The sequence below is a fragment of the Hippoglossus stenolepis genome, chromosome 1 (assembly GCF_022539355.2).
Source record: "Hippoglossus stenolepis isolate QCI-W04-F060 chromosome 1, HSTE1.2, whole genome shotgun sequence".
In the NCBI taxonomy this organism is placed as follows: domain Eukaryota; kingdom Metazoa; phylum Chordata; class Actinopteri; order Pleuronectiformes; family Pleuronectidae; genus Hippoglossus; species Hippoglossus stenolepis.
The window spans coordinates 21,430,333-21,447,507 of NC_061483.1; the positions used below are offsets into that span (position 1 = coordinate 21,430,333).

The following is a 17,175-nucleotide window of genomic DNA, read 5'->3' on the forward strand; positions in this document are numbered from 1 at the left end:
TATATAAATCTAATATAGAATATATAAGTCTTTATATAAATCTCAGAGTGCCATTTTTTTACTAGTGCATTATACCATCCCATTGACATGAAAAAAGGAGCCACTCCCAGGACCTGACCAGTATTTAGCACATCACAGAGGTTTATCACAGAACCTGGTGAGATCAGAACACGAGAAAAAATACACACAAGGGAGATGCTGTGAAATGATCAATCAAGCTCATTCTACAACGAAAGACAATATCACACACACACACACACACACACACACACACACACACACACACACACACACACACACACACACAGTCATATCCCCAGGACTTTACATTGATTTATATTAATCTCCTGGAGTCTGACTCTTAACAATAGTTACTACTTGCCTAACCCTAACTCCAACCTAACCTAAAATTACCCTAACCTAACCTAACCTGAGATAAACTAAACCTAACCTTCAAACATGTCTTAACCTTAAAATGTAATGATTTATGTTATGTGAACTTGCATTTTGTCCCCACAATGTGACTGTGTGAACAAATGTAAGTCCCGACAACATGAGTAATACCTGGACCACACAGACACACACACAAACACACGCACGCACGCACGCACACACACACACACACACCCAAACTCTCAGATAGCAGACTCATAAATTATGCTGCATACCAACACTGATTTGGAGTCTGGTGTCCTCCTCCTTTTAACACGTGTCTAAAATAACACGAAGAGATCTGTTCAGTAATCCTGCTACTTGACTCTTACCAGGCACGTGCAGCTCAGCGGCAGCAATGACAAACTCTCTGGTCTTAGGCTTGTTGGCCCGGCAGACATAGACGCCGGCATGGTGACGTCTCGTGTCCCTAATCACCAGGTTTGTTGCGAGGACGACCACATCAGTGGAAATGGGCTTTCCATCTGATCAAAGGGCAGAGTGAAAAAAAAAAACAACAGTGCCAGATCATACAGTTAAAAAAAGGAGAGAAAAAAACATTCGCCTTGAGAAAAGTGGAGATCCTTCCTCAGGCTCTCAGCTGCCCGAGAAAAACAGCAAAAAAAGAGAAAAGCATGTCTTTTAGCAGCAGTGGGGTTTGGCTTGTAATTACACAAGCTGACCAACAGGTGGCTCTGTGATTTTTCAGTCTGGGTTCACTGAGCCATCTTCAGCTGTGGGTGAAATCACTCACTGTTCACCCTATATAGTAGATCACTATTTAGCTGATCTGCCAAGTGTTTGTTGTAGGATTTTCTACAGACAATGATCACATCCTGCAAATTGAATTATCTCACCACAGCATGATCACTATAGAAGCACCAATTTCTACTTAGTGATGGGCAGTTTTTGACATCTGACATAATAAAATGCATCCTCTTCTAACGCAGACGAATCACAGTGTGAAGAATAAATTCCAAAAGTTTCCCAAAAGCATTTGCACAAGGACTCTACGAGTGCATGTTTGTGTGTCTATGTGTGTGTTTGGTGAATCGGAGTTGTGGAGGAGGGGATGAGTCCACGTGAGAAATTATTTTCGCGGCTCAATGTACAATAGAAAAACAGAGGACGGGTTAAGAAGAGACAGCGATTATAACTGAGAGAAAAACTTCACAGCCACAGGTAAGCAGCTCTGACTTATCACTGTGTGTTTATTGTGTGTGAAAAGACGGATCAACACACAGATAATGAAAACACAGCAGATGCAGTTAAAAGAGAACAAAAACTAAAAGATTAAACTGGATAAGGATGAAGAATGAGTGAGAGCATTTGAAGTGTTACCTTGTCTGCTCCAGGACACCAGAGGCTTCGGCTGGCCTTGTGCCATGCACTCCATCACTGCGGGGCGGCCCAGCACCACCGTGGCATTTTGAGGTGGTGCAACTATCACAACTCTGTTCAGGGCTTCAGTAGAACCTACGTCAACAACAGAAGTTAATACTTAAAGGTTCAGTGTGTAGAATTTAGTGACATCTAGTGATGAAGTTGCATGTTGCAGCTGAACACCCCTCACCTCACCCTCCCCTTCCAAACATGAAAAAGAACCTGTGGTAGCTTCAGTAGAGAGGACCCACTCCTGATGTAAATGAAGTATTTAAATATAAAAGGCTTATTCTAGGGTAAAGGAAATAACAATTCGGACAATTTAGATGAAACACACTAGTGAAAACATGACTAGGATAAATTTATATTCAATTTCTGCCTCTGCCAAAAGATCCCTTTCAGCTAAATCTTACACACTGGACCTTTAAGAGATACAGACCAGTATACTAGATATATCAGTGACTCATTGTGACAATAACAAGTTGACTTCAATGTTCTCCAATAAAGTTAACAAATTGGAAATTCAGTCTGGAAATCAGGCTCCTGCTGCTGTTCCATCTCTCATCGATTACTACTGACGTTTCTGAGACTTATTACTACTCATTCAAAACCAGCATACCTGTACTACAGTGAGGGCAACAGTGGAGGAAGTACTTAGGTCTTTTACTAAAATACAAGTATCAATACCACAGTGTAAATTACTCTGTTGCAAGTAAGAGTTGTCTTTATTCAAAATATTAAAGTAAAAGTAAAGAATTATATTAGTAATCAAAATATTGTTCATCAAGATCCATGTATCACTTCCTTAAAAATTTGTGAAAATGTTGAAAAACACCACATCAAATCCTGGACCAATATTTAATGAATTCGCCCCTGACCCACACAACATCCTTCCACCCAGTTCTGTGGAAATCCGTTTAGTTGTTTTCATGTTGCTTTCAAACAAACCAACACAAAAAAAGACAGGAATGAAAACATAATCGCAAATGGCAGGGTGATTAAATGTACACCATATATATCAATTTCAGAATATATAATACTCTAAATACACATATATATGCACATACACTACCGTTCAAAAGTTTGGGGTCACTTAGAAATTTCCTTATTTTTCAAAGAAAAGCACTGTTTTTTTCAATGAAGATAACATTAAATTAATCAGAAATACACTCTATACATTGTTAATGTGGTAAATGACTCTTCTAGGTGGAAACGTCTGGTTTTTAATGAAATATCTACATAGGTGTATAGAGGCCCATTTCCAGCAACTATCACTCCAGTGTTCTAATGGCACATTGTGTTTGCTAATCGCCTTAGAAGACTAATGGATGATTAGAAAACCCTTGAAAACCCTTGTGCAATTATGTTAGCACAGCTGAAAACTGTTTTGCTGGTGAGAGAAGTTATAAAACTGGCCTTCCTTTGAGCTAGTTGAGTATCTGGAGCATCACATTTGTGGGTTCGATTATACTCTCTCAAAATGGCAGGAAAAGAGAACTTTCATGTGAAACTCGCCAGTCTATTCTTGTTCTTAGAAATGAAGGCTATTCCACACGAGAAATTGCGAAGAAACTGAAAATTTCCTACAACGGTGTGTACTACTCCCTTCAGAGAACAGCACACACGGACTCTAACCAGAGTAGAAAGAGAAGTGGGAGGCCCGGTGCACAACTCAGCAAGAAGACAAGTATATTAGAGTCTCTAGTTTGAGAAATAGACGCCTCACAGGTCCTCAACTGGCAGCTCCTTTAAATGGTACCCGCAAAACGCCAGTGTCAACGTCTACAGTGAAGAGGCGACTCCGGGATGCTGCCTTCTAGGCAGAGTGGCAATGAAAAAGCCATATCTGAGACTGGCCAATAAAAAGAAAAGATTGATATGGGCAAAAGAACACAGACATTGGACAGAGGAAGATTGGAAAAAGTGTTATGGACAGACGAATCAAAGTTTGAGGTGTTTGGATCACACAGAAGAACATTTGTGAGACGCAGAACAGGTGAAAAGATGCTGGAAGAGTGCCTGACGCCATCTGTCAAGCATGGTGGAGGTAATGTGATGGTCTGGGGCTGCTTTGGTGCTGGTAAAGTGGGAGATTTGTACAAGGTAAAAGGGATTTTAAATAAGGAAGGCTATCACTCCATTTTGCAACGCCATGCCATACCCTGTGGACAGCGCTTGATTGGAGCCAATTTCCTCCTACAACAGGACAATGACCCAAAGCACACCTCCAAATTATGCAAGAACTATTTAGGGAAGAAGCAGGCAGCTGGTATGCTGTCTGTAATGGAGTGGCCAGCGCAGTCACCAGATCTCAACCCCATTGAGCTGTTGTGGGAGCAGCTTGACCGTATGGTACGCAAGAAGTGCCCATCAAGCCAATCCAACTTGTGGGAGGTGCTTCAGGAAGCGTGGGGTGAAATTTCTACAGATTACCTCAACAAATTAACAGCTAGAATGCCAAAGGTCTGCAATGCTGTAACTGCTGCAAATGGAGCATTCTTTGACGAAAGCAAAGTTTGAAGAACAAAATTAATATTTCAAATAAAAATCATTATTTCTAACCTTGTCAATGTCTTGACTATATTTTCTATTCATTTTGCAACTCATTTGATAAATAAAAGTGTGAGTTTTCATGGAAAACACAAAATTGTCTGGGTGACCCCAAACTTTTGAACGGTAGTGTACATAATATATATAATATCAATGTAATTATATTATAGACATAATTGAAATATATCATTTCTATAATATTGCAGCTGGTATACGTGGGATTCATTTTACTGATTTATACACTGCTAGATAGCTTTATGATATATTATAATTTAGATAATTATTGGATTATATTTACCACAGAAGTACCACACAATTGTATTTTCATTAAGTACTTGAGTAAATGTACTTGGTTAAAACGCTTCCAGTTTGCAAACTCAGCAAAACATTGCTGATAAATGATTAGGTTAAAAAGAGAGAGCTAAATAAAGGAGGAGGGTCAGCGTGACGATACCGCTCCACAAATATCCCTCACAGAGTTGTGGTGAGGGTCATGTCCCATTTGAGGATGAGTTGTTAGAACTCATTGCCCACTTGGTGAACACATTTACCATCTATTTTTGTATGCACACTTCAGGTTTAAGTTACACAGCTCCACACCAGACTGAGGATCTGAACACACTCGTGCCCAGTGGGTGTTGGCATACACATCTTGTGATGGCTGACTGCCAACACAGAGTATTCAAGTTGTGTATTTGGTAAGATGGACAAACAAGGCCCTGATATTTCTGTGTGCCTTCATTTTAGCTGATACAAATCCTAGAAAGAATTAAATGCGGATTTCGGTCACTACATACTTCAGATTTTCCGACCAAAAAAAGATCTGTTCATGGAAAACTGTTTATTTGTTGCATTAGCATTTGCAAGGCTTTCCTACATAATTGAGCAGTAGTCAGTATGTCGCTATAATTTATATACCATATCATAAAAATCTGTGTACTGTGTCGTATTTGAAATTCAAGCTGAAGATCGGACAGGATTTAGAGTGCTGACTTCTGAGGATTCTTTAGTGACTGAGATTGACTTAATTTCTAACACAGCGAGTCACTTCATCATCAAAACCGTCTCTGTAGTTGGCTGATTGGTATCTGGTCGAGGTTTCATCAATTCTTATTAGATAGCTGATGTGGCTAGGACCTGAATGTAACAGGAAGCCTTGATTAGAGAGGATTCTCATGTGAGAGGATTTGCCAGGAGGCAATGGAAGCTCTTACATCACAAAATGATTATTTACTGGCAGCGGTGCAGGGTCCTTCACTGACACACACTGTACAAAACATACTGTACAAAACCATCAGCGACAGAATCGACTGAGGTGAGGTGGTGAGACAGAGAGAGGAGGGGATTTTCTATGTAATGAAAAAAAAACACCTGATAGTGCAGAGAGGGCTTTGGGAAATGAGAGCGAGAGGGAGCAGAAGAGAGAATCCTTTTGTGTGAGAAAAGGTATAAAGCATTAATTCAGTTGACAGAATGGCCTCAAATTATGTAAATAAGGTGCATCACTGACTACGGATGTCAAGATCGTAGAGACCAGACATTTATTTCTCGAGGGTGTGTATCAAGGTACTGCTGGTGTGAGAGGTCCTTACTTCTGTGCATTTTCTGCTCAGCCCAGGCAGTCTCAGCAGCACGTAATGCTAACGCTCGCCAGGAAGCAATATGTACATACACGCTTGGCATTCTGTAAACACATTATAAATTAATCATGGAGATTAGATACAGCAGCCCTCGCTGATGCATATGGCTTTAAGTGTGTCTGTCTGCCTCTGCGAGGACTGCACTGCAGGGTGCGTCTTTGTAGGGGTCTTGTTTGTGGACGAGGTGGGTGTGGTGCAGCGTGTGAATACAAAAGGAGAGGGTAAAGAAAATGGAGGACAGTAGATAATGTAAGGTTAAGGCAGGTGGATGTCTCATATTTTCTCCAGCCGTGCGAGTTAAGTACATGAACTCGATGACCCCGATGTCAAACTGTCAATGAGATTCGAGGAAAACAGTGCAAGCGAGTGAAGTGATGGCATTAGAGGTGACAAGTGAATCATGTAGTAGCCATAGACTGAATGGTAATAGCTGATATGACAGAGAGATAGATAGATAGATAGATAGATAGATAGATAGATAGATAGATAGATAGATAGATAGATAGATAGATAGATAGATAGATAGATAGATAGATAGATAGATAGATAGATAGATAGATAGATAGATAGATAGATAGATAGATAGATAGATAGATAGATAGATAGATAGATAGATAGATAGATAGATAGATAGATAGATAGATAGATAGATAGATAGATAGATAGATAGATAGATAGATAGATAGATAGATAGATAGATAGATAGATAGATAGATAGATAAAGACACTGTACCTCATCCAAACATACTGTATATGTTCAACACAGTCCAAATAATAACTATATGAGCGCACAAAAGTAAATATTTATCTATAACTATTTTTTTCAAACTATAAGTTATATTAAATACTTTCAATTCAACCTCAAGATTGTTCCACACATCCACCCCTGTTATTCAGCAATTAACTTTATAAATTGCTCCCCCATCCATCTTTTCTCTGTAGCATTGCACTTATCCTTTGAGGGTTGAGAGGGAAAAATGGAGCTAATTTCAGATGGCGTTGCACAAGAGGCAACGTTCACCCTGGTCAGGTCGCTAGCGTTGCACAGGCCAACCATTCACCTGCATGTCTTTGGATATCAGGAGGAAACCCACACAGACACAAGCAGAACATTGCAAACTCCACACTAAAAGATCCGGGCCGAACCAGGGGCCTTCTTGCATGTGAGGCGTCAGTGCTAACCACCCTGCTGAAATGGCTCCTGTTAAAATAGTGGTGAAGCTGTTGTGGAAAAAAGAGAGGATACTTGTTCCCTCTTTTGCATTTTGGAGCAGCCATGTCATTACACTGAGCTTCAAATTGAGGTGAAATTTTAATCTTGCAAATGTGAAGTTGAGGACTTGAAAAGTGATGGTGTGAAAACAACTGACTCACTCCCTGTCTCCCTCTCCCCTTCCCATTTGTTTTTCTTTTTTGTCTTTCTTTTGAAGGACACAAAAGCTGTGATTCAAAAAGGACACAACAGGTTTCCACAGAGCTGCCAATTAAAGTTGACCGATCTCTCGCGAGCCGGTGGCAGAGGCGCATTATGTGGCATGGCTTTACCGCGGGCAGCCTAATGGTGAAATGTCTGACCTCACAATGCTGATGAAAGATTCAATGTGTCATGTCGATCGCCGCAGCAATATGCACCCTGACAGTGATGACCGTAGTGCTCGAGTATTTCTATGCGGTTCTATTAGTGCGATATTTTGATCACATTAGAGTTACTCTGTTCTCCTGTGTGTGGTTATATTGTGAGAGAATGAAAAGGGAGGTTGGTTTGGATACTGTACAATCGCCATTCAGCTACAGCTGCTGCTGTGCATGTGAAGCATTGTGTATTTGTACAGCTGAAGTGACTACAGTCCAGGAATAATCAGAGTAAACACATCCCTTCTAAACAAATTCTCAACTACAACAGATTCAACATATTCTTTTGTATTCTACCATAATGTATCTCTAATCACCTGTGACCAGAAACCCATGATTAGGTATCTACTATTTCCAGAAATCTCTGTCTGTGTGTACATGGCATGTAGATCTCGAGAACCGCTCATCTAATAAGCTTCACACTGTGCATTAGTATTGTACAGGGCATACGGAAGTGCTGTGTCGAATTTGTGCCATTTGGAAAACGTTCAATATTAATAAACCTTGAATAAAAACCTTGGGACTCAATGGGACAATGTAAGTGAACTGGTTCTCCAGTTCAGAGTTGTGCGTACTGAGTTGAGCTGAACTTTGCAGCTCAATTACTGCGGGTCACTTCTACAGTTTCAGAAATAAAGCTGCATCACAGGACAAGTAAACAGCCCATTCCAAACATATTTTAGGCAAGACTGTTGAACTCTTACTTTTTAAAATAATGATGCTGAATTATTTCTTTGCAACAATACTCTTCAGATTTCAATTAGATGAGTCATGGTAGTTTCAAACCCACAAAGTGCAATACAAACACAGCATGAGGGAGAGACACCTTTTGTTAGCACCAGTTGTTGTTGTCCTAAGACTGAAATTAGATTTTTCAGACTGGTGTGGCAACTCCCAGTGGAGCCCAGCCGCCTATTCAGACGTTACAAAGCACTGCAGCAGACATCACCTGTGGTGACAGTGAGTAGAGCCTCATGACTGATGTCCTTCCGGGCAGAGTTAGAGGCGACACAGCGGTAGGCACCCTCATCTTCCTTGGTCACCTCAAGGATCTGGAGCACCCCGTTAGGAAGGGAAATGAACCTGTTGCACGCAGGGAAAAAACAGAGAGGAAGAGATTGGGAGAGAGAACTGAATAAATGGCTTCGAGTCCTGTAACATGGATCAAAAATATATATCTTTGTCTTTGTTCTATTTGTACTGTTGATATTTATTATGTTGACTTGAATGTTCCAGAGATATGGAAGTCCAGCACACTCTTATTGCCTATACTATATGACATATGACCAATGTTCTGAGAGGAGGAAGGGGAAGGTACTGGAGGGAAAAAGTAGAAGCAGTGTGGATGGGGGAAAAAACAATAAGAAGAGAAAGAGATAATGAAACGCCAGCTGTGAAGAAAACGTGGATCAGAAAAGACACAGAAATAGAGGTGGAAAGGGCATAATGGCGAAGAAAAAGAGCAAGAGACGACTGCAAAGGGGCCGACAGAAAGGAAGAGGCAAATTAGAGTAAGGAGAGAGAACAGAGAAAAAAAAAGCCAGTGATGTATCATCCGTCCTTTATGGTTCATCTTTGTGAGAGGCCATTAACGGCGCCTGAGGTGGGAGAGCCGCATCCCGCCAATGAGACCTTATAAGCAGCGAGCTGTTTGCGGGTCACACAGGGCTACAAAAGCCATTAGCACTTAGTCCTGTGCAATAAGGCTTGAGCTTGAAACAAATTCCAAGGCGACGGGGCCAGTGGAGCCACAGTGAAATGTCAATACTGTTAAGTGGCTGAGTAAATGAGAATAATGACAGCAAAAGAGAGAGAGAGTCAGAGAGACCTGTCGAGGATATGACATTTTGTGATTTTATTTTTTTCATCTATAAAAGCGCAGAAGGTTTTCACTTGTGATCTTGTTTAAAACTCAAGATGATTTTCAAGGGCTCTTCTCACAGCTGCTAAAGTCCTTCATATTTACTTTGAGAATAGTTACAATAATTAGAACATGTGCTCCAACCTCACTGACGGCATTATTAATTGTTACTTGTGTAGTAGTAAGTGTATTATAAGGTCATTGACGGATCATTGTTTTTCGTTATCTCTGCCCTCTGACCCCTTCACTGCAGTGTGTTATTACATGCAGTATATCCTCCGGGGAGAATATACCATGAAATGATGAGGCGAAAGTGAGGCTGCAATTAAAGGACATTGTAAAGATTTGCATCTCCATGTATCTTTCACGTCTTTAACGAATGTCGAAGTGATGTTTAACTGTCAAACTTGAAAACAAAATTAGTTTTCTGATTTTGTAGGTTGAGTTTGTAGCTACAGCGCCGTAACATTCACAAAGTGTGAAAGGCCTCTCTTCATCTAAAGCTCAAAGAGACTCTTATCTTGACGCAAACAGGTATTTCTGAAATCATTAAGTACATCACAGATCGTTAAAGTTTCCAAAAGCTATTGCGACAAGTTCATACGTCCACCAACCTCTGGATTTTATATTTTGTTTTTAGAAATTTATCAATACAGCCTTAGATATTAAACTCAAAAGGGGAGAGCCACAGTCAACTTGCATATGTATGTGCGAGTGTCATTGTCAGAGTAAGTATTTCACTACTTACTTTTAAGATCATTTTCATAGGAAATAAGGAAATCAGACAATCACCAACATGACTTATTGAAATGAATTTTGTTGCAGGAGAAAGTTTGTGTCATGATGTGATGGACAGAACAAGTTTGTTAATAAGGGAACACACAAAGAGAAATGTATGTTACTGTAAAGATTCTATACTCAAAATAGAAGATGTAGAAAAATGTTGAAATCCTGAAATCAACCAGATGTTGTGAACTGGTGGTGGCAAATTATTAATAATTAACAATCATAAATAAATATCGGTGGCCTGCTGCGTGACACCACAGCCACGTCACTGCAGATTCCAGTGAGTCTCTCTGGAGTTTAAATTCAAGTCAAACTTCTCACATTGCTGATGATGGTGGGATTTGGCACAGTTTCACAAATTGGCCTCAAAACATCTACGAACCCTGATTCAGGCTCTACTGGTCTCAGGATATTGCAGGAGAACCACAGAAAAATCACACTGCTAATTCATCAGAAGTAATGAATAGACAAGAGAAGATGGAAAAAGAAGGAGATGAGGGACAACAACACAAAGAGAAGGGTCACCTGGTCTCCTCAGGGACAGCCACTTTGTTCTTTTCCCAGGTTATAACAGGTGTGGGTACACCCTCAATCTGGCACTCGAAGCGGGCAGCGCCCCCAGCAGGGACTGTCTGGGGTGACGGCTCTTGGTGGAACTTAGACAGACCTGGAGGCATAAAGCAGAGATGGAGATATAACAGTGAACAGACAAAGCATAAAATACAGCCCACAATGTGTAGCCCTGTGCAACTGACATATTTAAACGATCTGAAATCTGTGTCATGTCGTCCACCTCTGGTATGATGAATAGGACACACTGTGTGTAATGTGGGTCACACATGATGTGATAGACTGCAATTGTATTGAAGCCATTGTCCACAACTGGTCTACTGCTCTCGTTAGATGACGCCGACAAGGACGGTGTTTGAGCAGTTACGTCCCTGTTAAAGTCCAGGGGATGAAGTGAATAAAAATAAGAAGAAAATCTATCTTCCTGTAAACATAGAAACTTGGCTAAAGTAAAACACAAATCAGGAAACAACAACTACAATAAACACTTTCCCTTCCAAAAAGGGGAGTATTGATCTCGGTACATTATAACTCAGTTGACAACACACAGCCTGAAAGTTGCCAAACGGCCCCCTGGCACTGCCTGCATCTCCTCCCCCTGATTGTGCTCCCGACAGCACACACTCAACCACCCACTGCAGGAAGGGTGAGGGGGGGTGCCTGCAGGAAAACACAACAACAACAAACACGCAGCACTAAGGCTGTAACTTTAACACATATCAGATACACTAAATAACACTGACCACAGCTTTGGTTTAAACAATGAAATTAAAGTGAGTTTATTCAACTAACATCTCGGGGAGAAAGCTCACAATATGTGCATAACACTGCCATAGTCTCGATTTCAGACTTCTAATTACTGTATTCAAACCATTTTGAGGCTTTTAAACGCCCCATTCTAAACTTGTAATTTAATTACAGTCCTACTCAGACCATTTGAATACCCTTGAATGTCCTGATTAAGGGAAATCTGGGGACATAATCAGGCTTGGCTTGGATTATTTCTCTCTCCAGGTTGAGTCTTGGCAGGCCTCCAGACTTCATCACAGCCTCAACACATTTCGCACACAGACAGGAGGGCTTCCGACTGTAGGTAACGCCGAGCACCAGGGGCCAGCACTGAGCACTATCTGAGGGCCTCTAACCTCTGACCCCCTGAGCAGGCTGCAGGAGACGAGAACAAAAGTGGTTGGCTGTCCCAGCCACACATGCCTGCAGCTCCGACTAAAGGAGCAGAGAGCTGGGAGGGGAGGGGAGGAATCAAAGAGACAGAGAGCAGAGAGAGAAGGCAACCAGAGACAGGACGAAAGCGGGAAGGTAGACAGAAAGAAGCATTCAAAATTTAAAGAGCTGGACCAAAAAATATAGTGCATACTGCATGGAGTTAAGCAAGTAAACCAACACTAACCACATTGTAAATTGTAAGTATAGCTTAATGAATCTGAACACAAAATGATTAAGTGATGAGCCCTTCCTCAGCTTTCTGTAACATCCCCATGTACAGATAATTGCAGAACTGAGATCAGCACAGTGTGAAAACGTGTAAAGATTAACATGAAGTGCTTCATATATAATACATCCACCTACCAGCAGAGACAAAGGTGATTCAGAGAGGTGCTTCCCCTATAGATAGATGTCAACATGTACTTTCTTGTTGAAGGAGATCTTTTCAAAGATCCCTGAAGGTAATCCCATCAGTGAGACACTGCTCACCACACGTAATACTATAGTATCAGTAAGATCTGACCACACTCCATGCTTGATATTTAGGACTTACTGTTTCATATTTGAATGACTGCTGTTTTCAAAACTTAACGAACTGTGTTGTATTGTGAATTTGAATGATCAAACTGAGTTTTAAGACAGGACCTATTCTAAGTGCTGATGCCAAAGTACAGCAGAGGCTGCAGTGAATGTCATTGAAATGTAGATATTACCTGATAATGGCACCAGTTGATATTATATGGTACTTCCTACTTGTTCTTAATTTAATTTCAGCAAGACAAACAATAGTTTTAAGAATGAGAGGAAATAATAAAAATGTCAATCCAATTGTGTAGCTATACAGAGAAAGCAGGGGATTTTAATAACATTGGAATAGATCATTGGAGAATCATTAGTGTCTTTACACAACTGGGTTTAGTAGTTAATGGGATATTTCACTGGATAAGTGGAAACTTTGATTGGCTGGTGGCAATGGATGAAAAATCTTGAAATCAATGCATGATTCATCCTCTGGAAACCATGATTGTACCAAATATTTTATGGTTACCAATCCAGCACCTGTTGAGACATTTCACTAAAAAATACAAATGTAAACCTACTGGTGGTAAGGTCACGTAATCACCATGCTTCATCCTCTGGAACAATGCATTTCTGTACATAATAACATAGCGATATGCTCAATCCCACATTTCAGTCACAAAAAGAGTAATAACAATGACAACGTCGTCCACAGAGTGAGAATCACTACTAGCATTAGAGTGGACATGTCATCAGACTTTAAACAAACAGAACTATGGAAAGGAGGACTGACTCTAACTTGTAGACAGTAGCCATTTTCAGATTTGGATGTTTCCAAACTTGCAGCCTATCAAATATCTGTGTAAAGATTTCCAAAGTTGAACACTTCCAAAGTCTCACAATCTCTTCCCTCCAAACCACAGTGAGCTGGAGGAGTCACAGCGACTAACCCCTACCACACCAACTGTTAGTCATGGCAACAAACCGACCATCTGTGTTTTCCTTCTGCACGGAGGGAACAGAGTTTCTCAATGGGTACACAGAGGCTGACACACAAGCCTGGCCATAGTAACAGAAAGCATTTGATTCATTTCAGGAGAAAAAAACAAAAAAAACAGTCTTGGAATGACTTGCACAGGCAGCTTTGCAGGAGGAGTTGATGATTAACCCCTGCCTCTTCCAGCCATTACACACTGTGATGCCCTCATGTAAACACACCACCTGTAACACTGCCAGAGAGTGGAGCGGCTGACTGGGTGCCAGGCCAACTCAGAGTGTGAATGTGAGTTTGAGAGCGCGTGTGCCGAGCTACTTGTACCTCAGTGTTTATACGGTGGGTCTCGATGCCTCCACACAGGCATCTTGTGATTACATTACTGGATCAGCGTGTGAATTTATGTGCACGTCCGTAAATGGGAAGGTGGGAAGGTGGGAAGGTGGGAAGGTGGGAGTATGTGAGTAGCGGACAACAGCTGATCAGCGACGCAGACGTTAATGAAAGGGGGCGGGGGGGGGGGTGCTCAGAGAACACACTTTGCCCATGCTGTGATGGAACAAAGGCAACTGGCCAGGCTTTCACCTCCGCTCTGTCAAAGCATAATCATATTAGTCTTTTCCCAGGAGTCCGGGAGTGTCCCCCTGGCCCGCAATGAAATTCCACGGCAGATCCATCCAGCACCACGCGGAGCACACGCTCAGATTTTTGCAAAAGTTGACACTGTTCTGCCCGGCATTGTGCTGATACACCACTGGCTCTCCCAGGAAAGGTGACATATCCAGCCACAGGTTCACACATATGTCCAATTGTTTCCTAGCAACAAGGTCTTCCCCTGTTTTAAAGGAACATTTTCAGGCGGCTCCTCGGGCACTTCTCCGTGTAAAGAGTGTAACCTTTCCCTTCCCCTTCCTCCATATCTTGTCTTTCTTTGCTATACCTCTCGTTTTTCTTTTCTCATTGCTCTCTCTCTCTCTCCCTCTCTCTCTCCTGCCCTTGACTTTACCCCAACTCTTTCTCTGTGTGTTTGTCCGTCCCTCTATCTATGCCCCACTCTTTGGCCCCAGAGCTATCAGATTGCAGTGTTTTTCCCCTCCCCTTGTGCGAGCAGATAATTTTACCCGTGACCTCTTTGCTACCCAGCTTTCAGGCAGAGTATCAGTGTGAAAAACCCATCAGGCGTGTCCCCCCCCCCCAGCCCCAACACATATTTGTAATAGCTGCTGGATAATAATTGCGCTGCGTTTAATTTTGTCCCTTTTACAGTATTTCACCCCTTCTAACTTTCAATTGTGTCAGCGATCATTGACATAGCAAAAGAAAAGGGCATTTACTTGCACATCCAGATACAATTCCCCTCATCCTGTTCCCACTGCAGATGTGGTGCGTTTAACTGTGTAATTTGAGACCACAGTGATTTTACCTCCAGATAGTCAGAGTAGATAGATAGAGCGGCATAAATAGACTGATATGTTGTAATGAAAGCACCAATTATTTTTAAAAAATCAGTTTTACCTCAAAAATTCATTAAACTGCAATGAAGAGAAAGCAGCTCTGACATCACTTCCTTTATTGAATTGCGTTGCGAAAGCTGCTAGGAATTAGGAAATATTGACATTCACTCCAGCAGTCTCATAATCAGAAAGGTTAATTGGTCTAATTAACACTAAAAGCAGTTTTTTTCCCCGGCATCATCATTTACACATGGATGTATTTGGGTAATGTGATGTGCACGCTCTGTGCCGCTTTGGCATTCTGCCGAGAGAAGAGTGAGTTAGAGGCTGTAAACCTAATTACATTTTATTTTTCTTCGCATTTCAAAAAGGTCCTGTTACTGTCTCTCTCTCTCTCTCTCTCCGGCGCCGACTCTTCCACATGTTTTTAACAAGGCAACGTGCATCATACACCGAGACAAGCCACCTGGACTGGACCAGGTGGCTTGTCTTCACAAATGTGATCTCGCCTGTGTTCTCACTTCTGTCTCATTTCTGGTGGTAAGGACGCGCTCGGAAATAAGAACGCCCGCTCAATGTCAATGTCGAGGCGCTTCGGCTTCGACCTCGTACACACTGGCCACATCTATCTCATAGCCTCTCACTGCTGATTTAATTCAAATCCTGCACACAGCCACAGCGCACAGACACACACAAACTGAAGGTCATTCCTAATGGTCTCTGAAGCCTTTCCTTTCACCATCACCGCAAACTCTCTTCAGCCTTTTCCGCCTTCCCACCATTCATCTAAACTCCCCCCCCTCCCTCCCCTCGATTCCTTATTGTCCCTCAAACAAGAGCTCCTCATAAATAGGCATGTGACAGCTGACAAAAGTGGGGGCATCCAAAGAGGATACTGTCTCATTTTACACAAAGCTAATGACTAAATAAAGACTACCACTTAGGAGTGTGAGAGAAAGAGGGCTCCTCGGAGGGGGCGATTAAAGAGCTGCAGCCGTCCCTCACATCCACGTCTTCCTTTTCGCTCCTTTCATATCCGCCCACTCTTTCTACTTCACTCTAAATAACTCTGAACAGCAGACTGTTGTTTAAGCATGTACCTGTTCCCAGGACACTTGTTAGGGCTCCGCCAGAGGATAAGTCTCTTATCTGCAACAGAGGAGGAACCAAGTTCATCTCCATCCATGCGAGGAAACCCCCCTGACAAATCTGACGATTCACACTGCTCCGTGTGATGAGCACACACACACACGACTGAATGTTTGAAATCATAACAAACAATGTTTTGATCACCCAAACACAAACAGACACAGACCAATTATTGTGATGGAAATGACGTAGAGGTAATTACGCCAGATGCAGAATAATCATAATTGTCAAATCATCACCTTTGAGGCAATGGAACAGTTCGGTGAGCAGATTGATTCCACTCGCAGGCTACATCCATACTCGTTAGAAAATGGCATTTTCAAACTAAAACAATTTCTGTCCACACTAACGTTTTGGCTCCGTATTATGGTACCGTTCACAATCACACACCTGAAAACACATATCAAGGTGCTGGTGTGAACACGGAGGCACGTGCGTCCCACTGGACAATTAATGTATTTCAGATTGCTGAAATAATAGCTCTTCTCATTTCTTCACATTATTTACAACAACAGCTGATAGCAAAGACAACAACAACCCCCTTTAATTGATAATAAATGTTGCATTCTACGCTGGTAGCCAAGTCTAATGTCAGTTAGTCCTAGAAGGAGGTCATGTGATAGGAGCCTGACCAATCAGTGAAGCATAAGTCGTGAACGAAAGATCCAATCAGCAAGTGGTTGTGAGTCAGCGTTTCCAAACATCTGCCTTTCTGCCCAACCAGACATAAGTTTCAAAATTTGGGAGTAGTGAGGAAATCATGCGTATTTGTAGCAGAGTTGAGGCGTTTTCAAACAAACGTATAAATATGGATGTAGCCTCAGTAGCTTAGCTATAGTATAAATCCTGGAAAGCGGGAAGCAGCTAGCCTGTCTCTGTCTAATGGTATAAAAAAAAACATTTTACCATCTTACACATTATATCTTCTAAGGTTGACCCAAATAAAAAATGTAATCTTTGTTAAACCTCCTCATCCATCTA

The 17,175-nt window shown here is 41.6% G+C and overlaps 1 protein-coding gene across 1 annotated transcript in view; it reads right to left on the reverse strand.

Moving 5' to 3' along the window:
• igdcc4 (immunoglobulin superfamily, DCC subclass, member 4) overlaps positions 1-17,175 on the reverse strand; it is a 53,237-nt gene that overhangs the window by 16,201 nt on the left and 19,861 nt on the right. Inside the window, exons 3-6 of the mRNA XM_035151875.2 lie at positions 10,810-10,951; positions 8,587-8,720; positions 1,774-1,908; positions 765-917 (exon numbers count right to left, since the gene is read on the reverse strand). Of these exons, the coding sequence (XP_035007766.2) occupies positions 765-917; positions 1,774-1,908; positions 8,587-8,720; positions 10,810-10,951 (564 nt within the window). The remainder of the gene's footprint in view (positions 1-764; positions 918-1,773; positions 1,909-8,586; positions 8,721-10,809; positions 10,952-17,175) is intronic.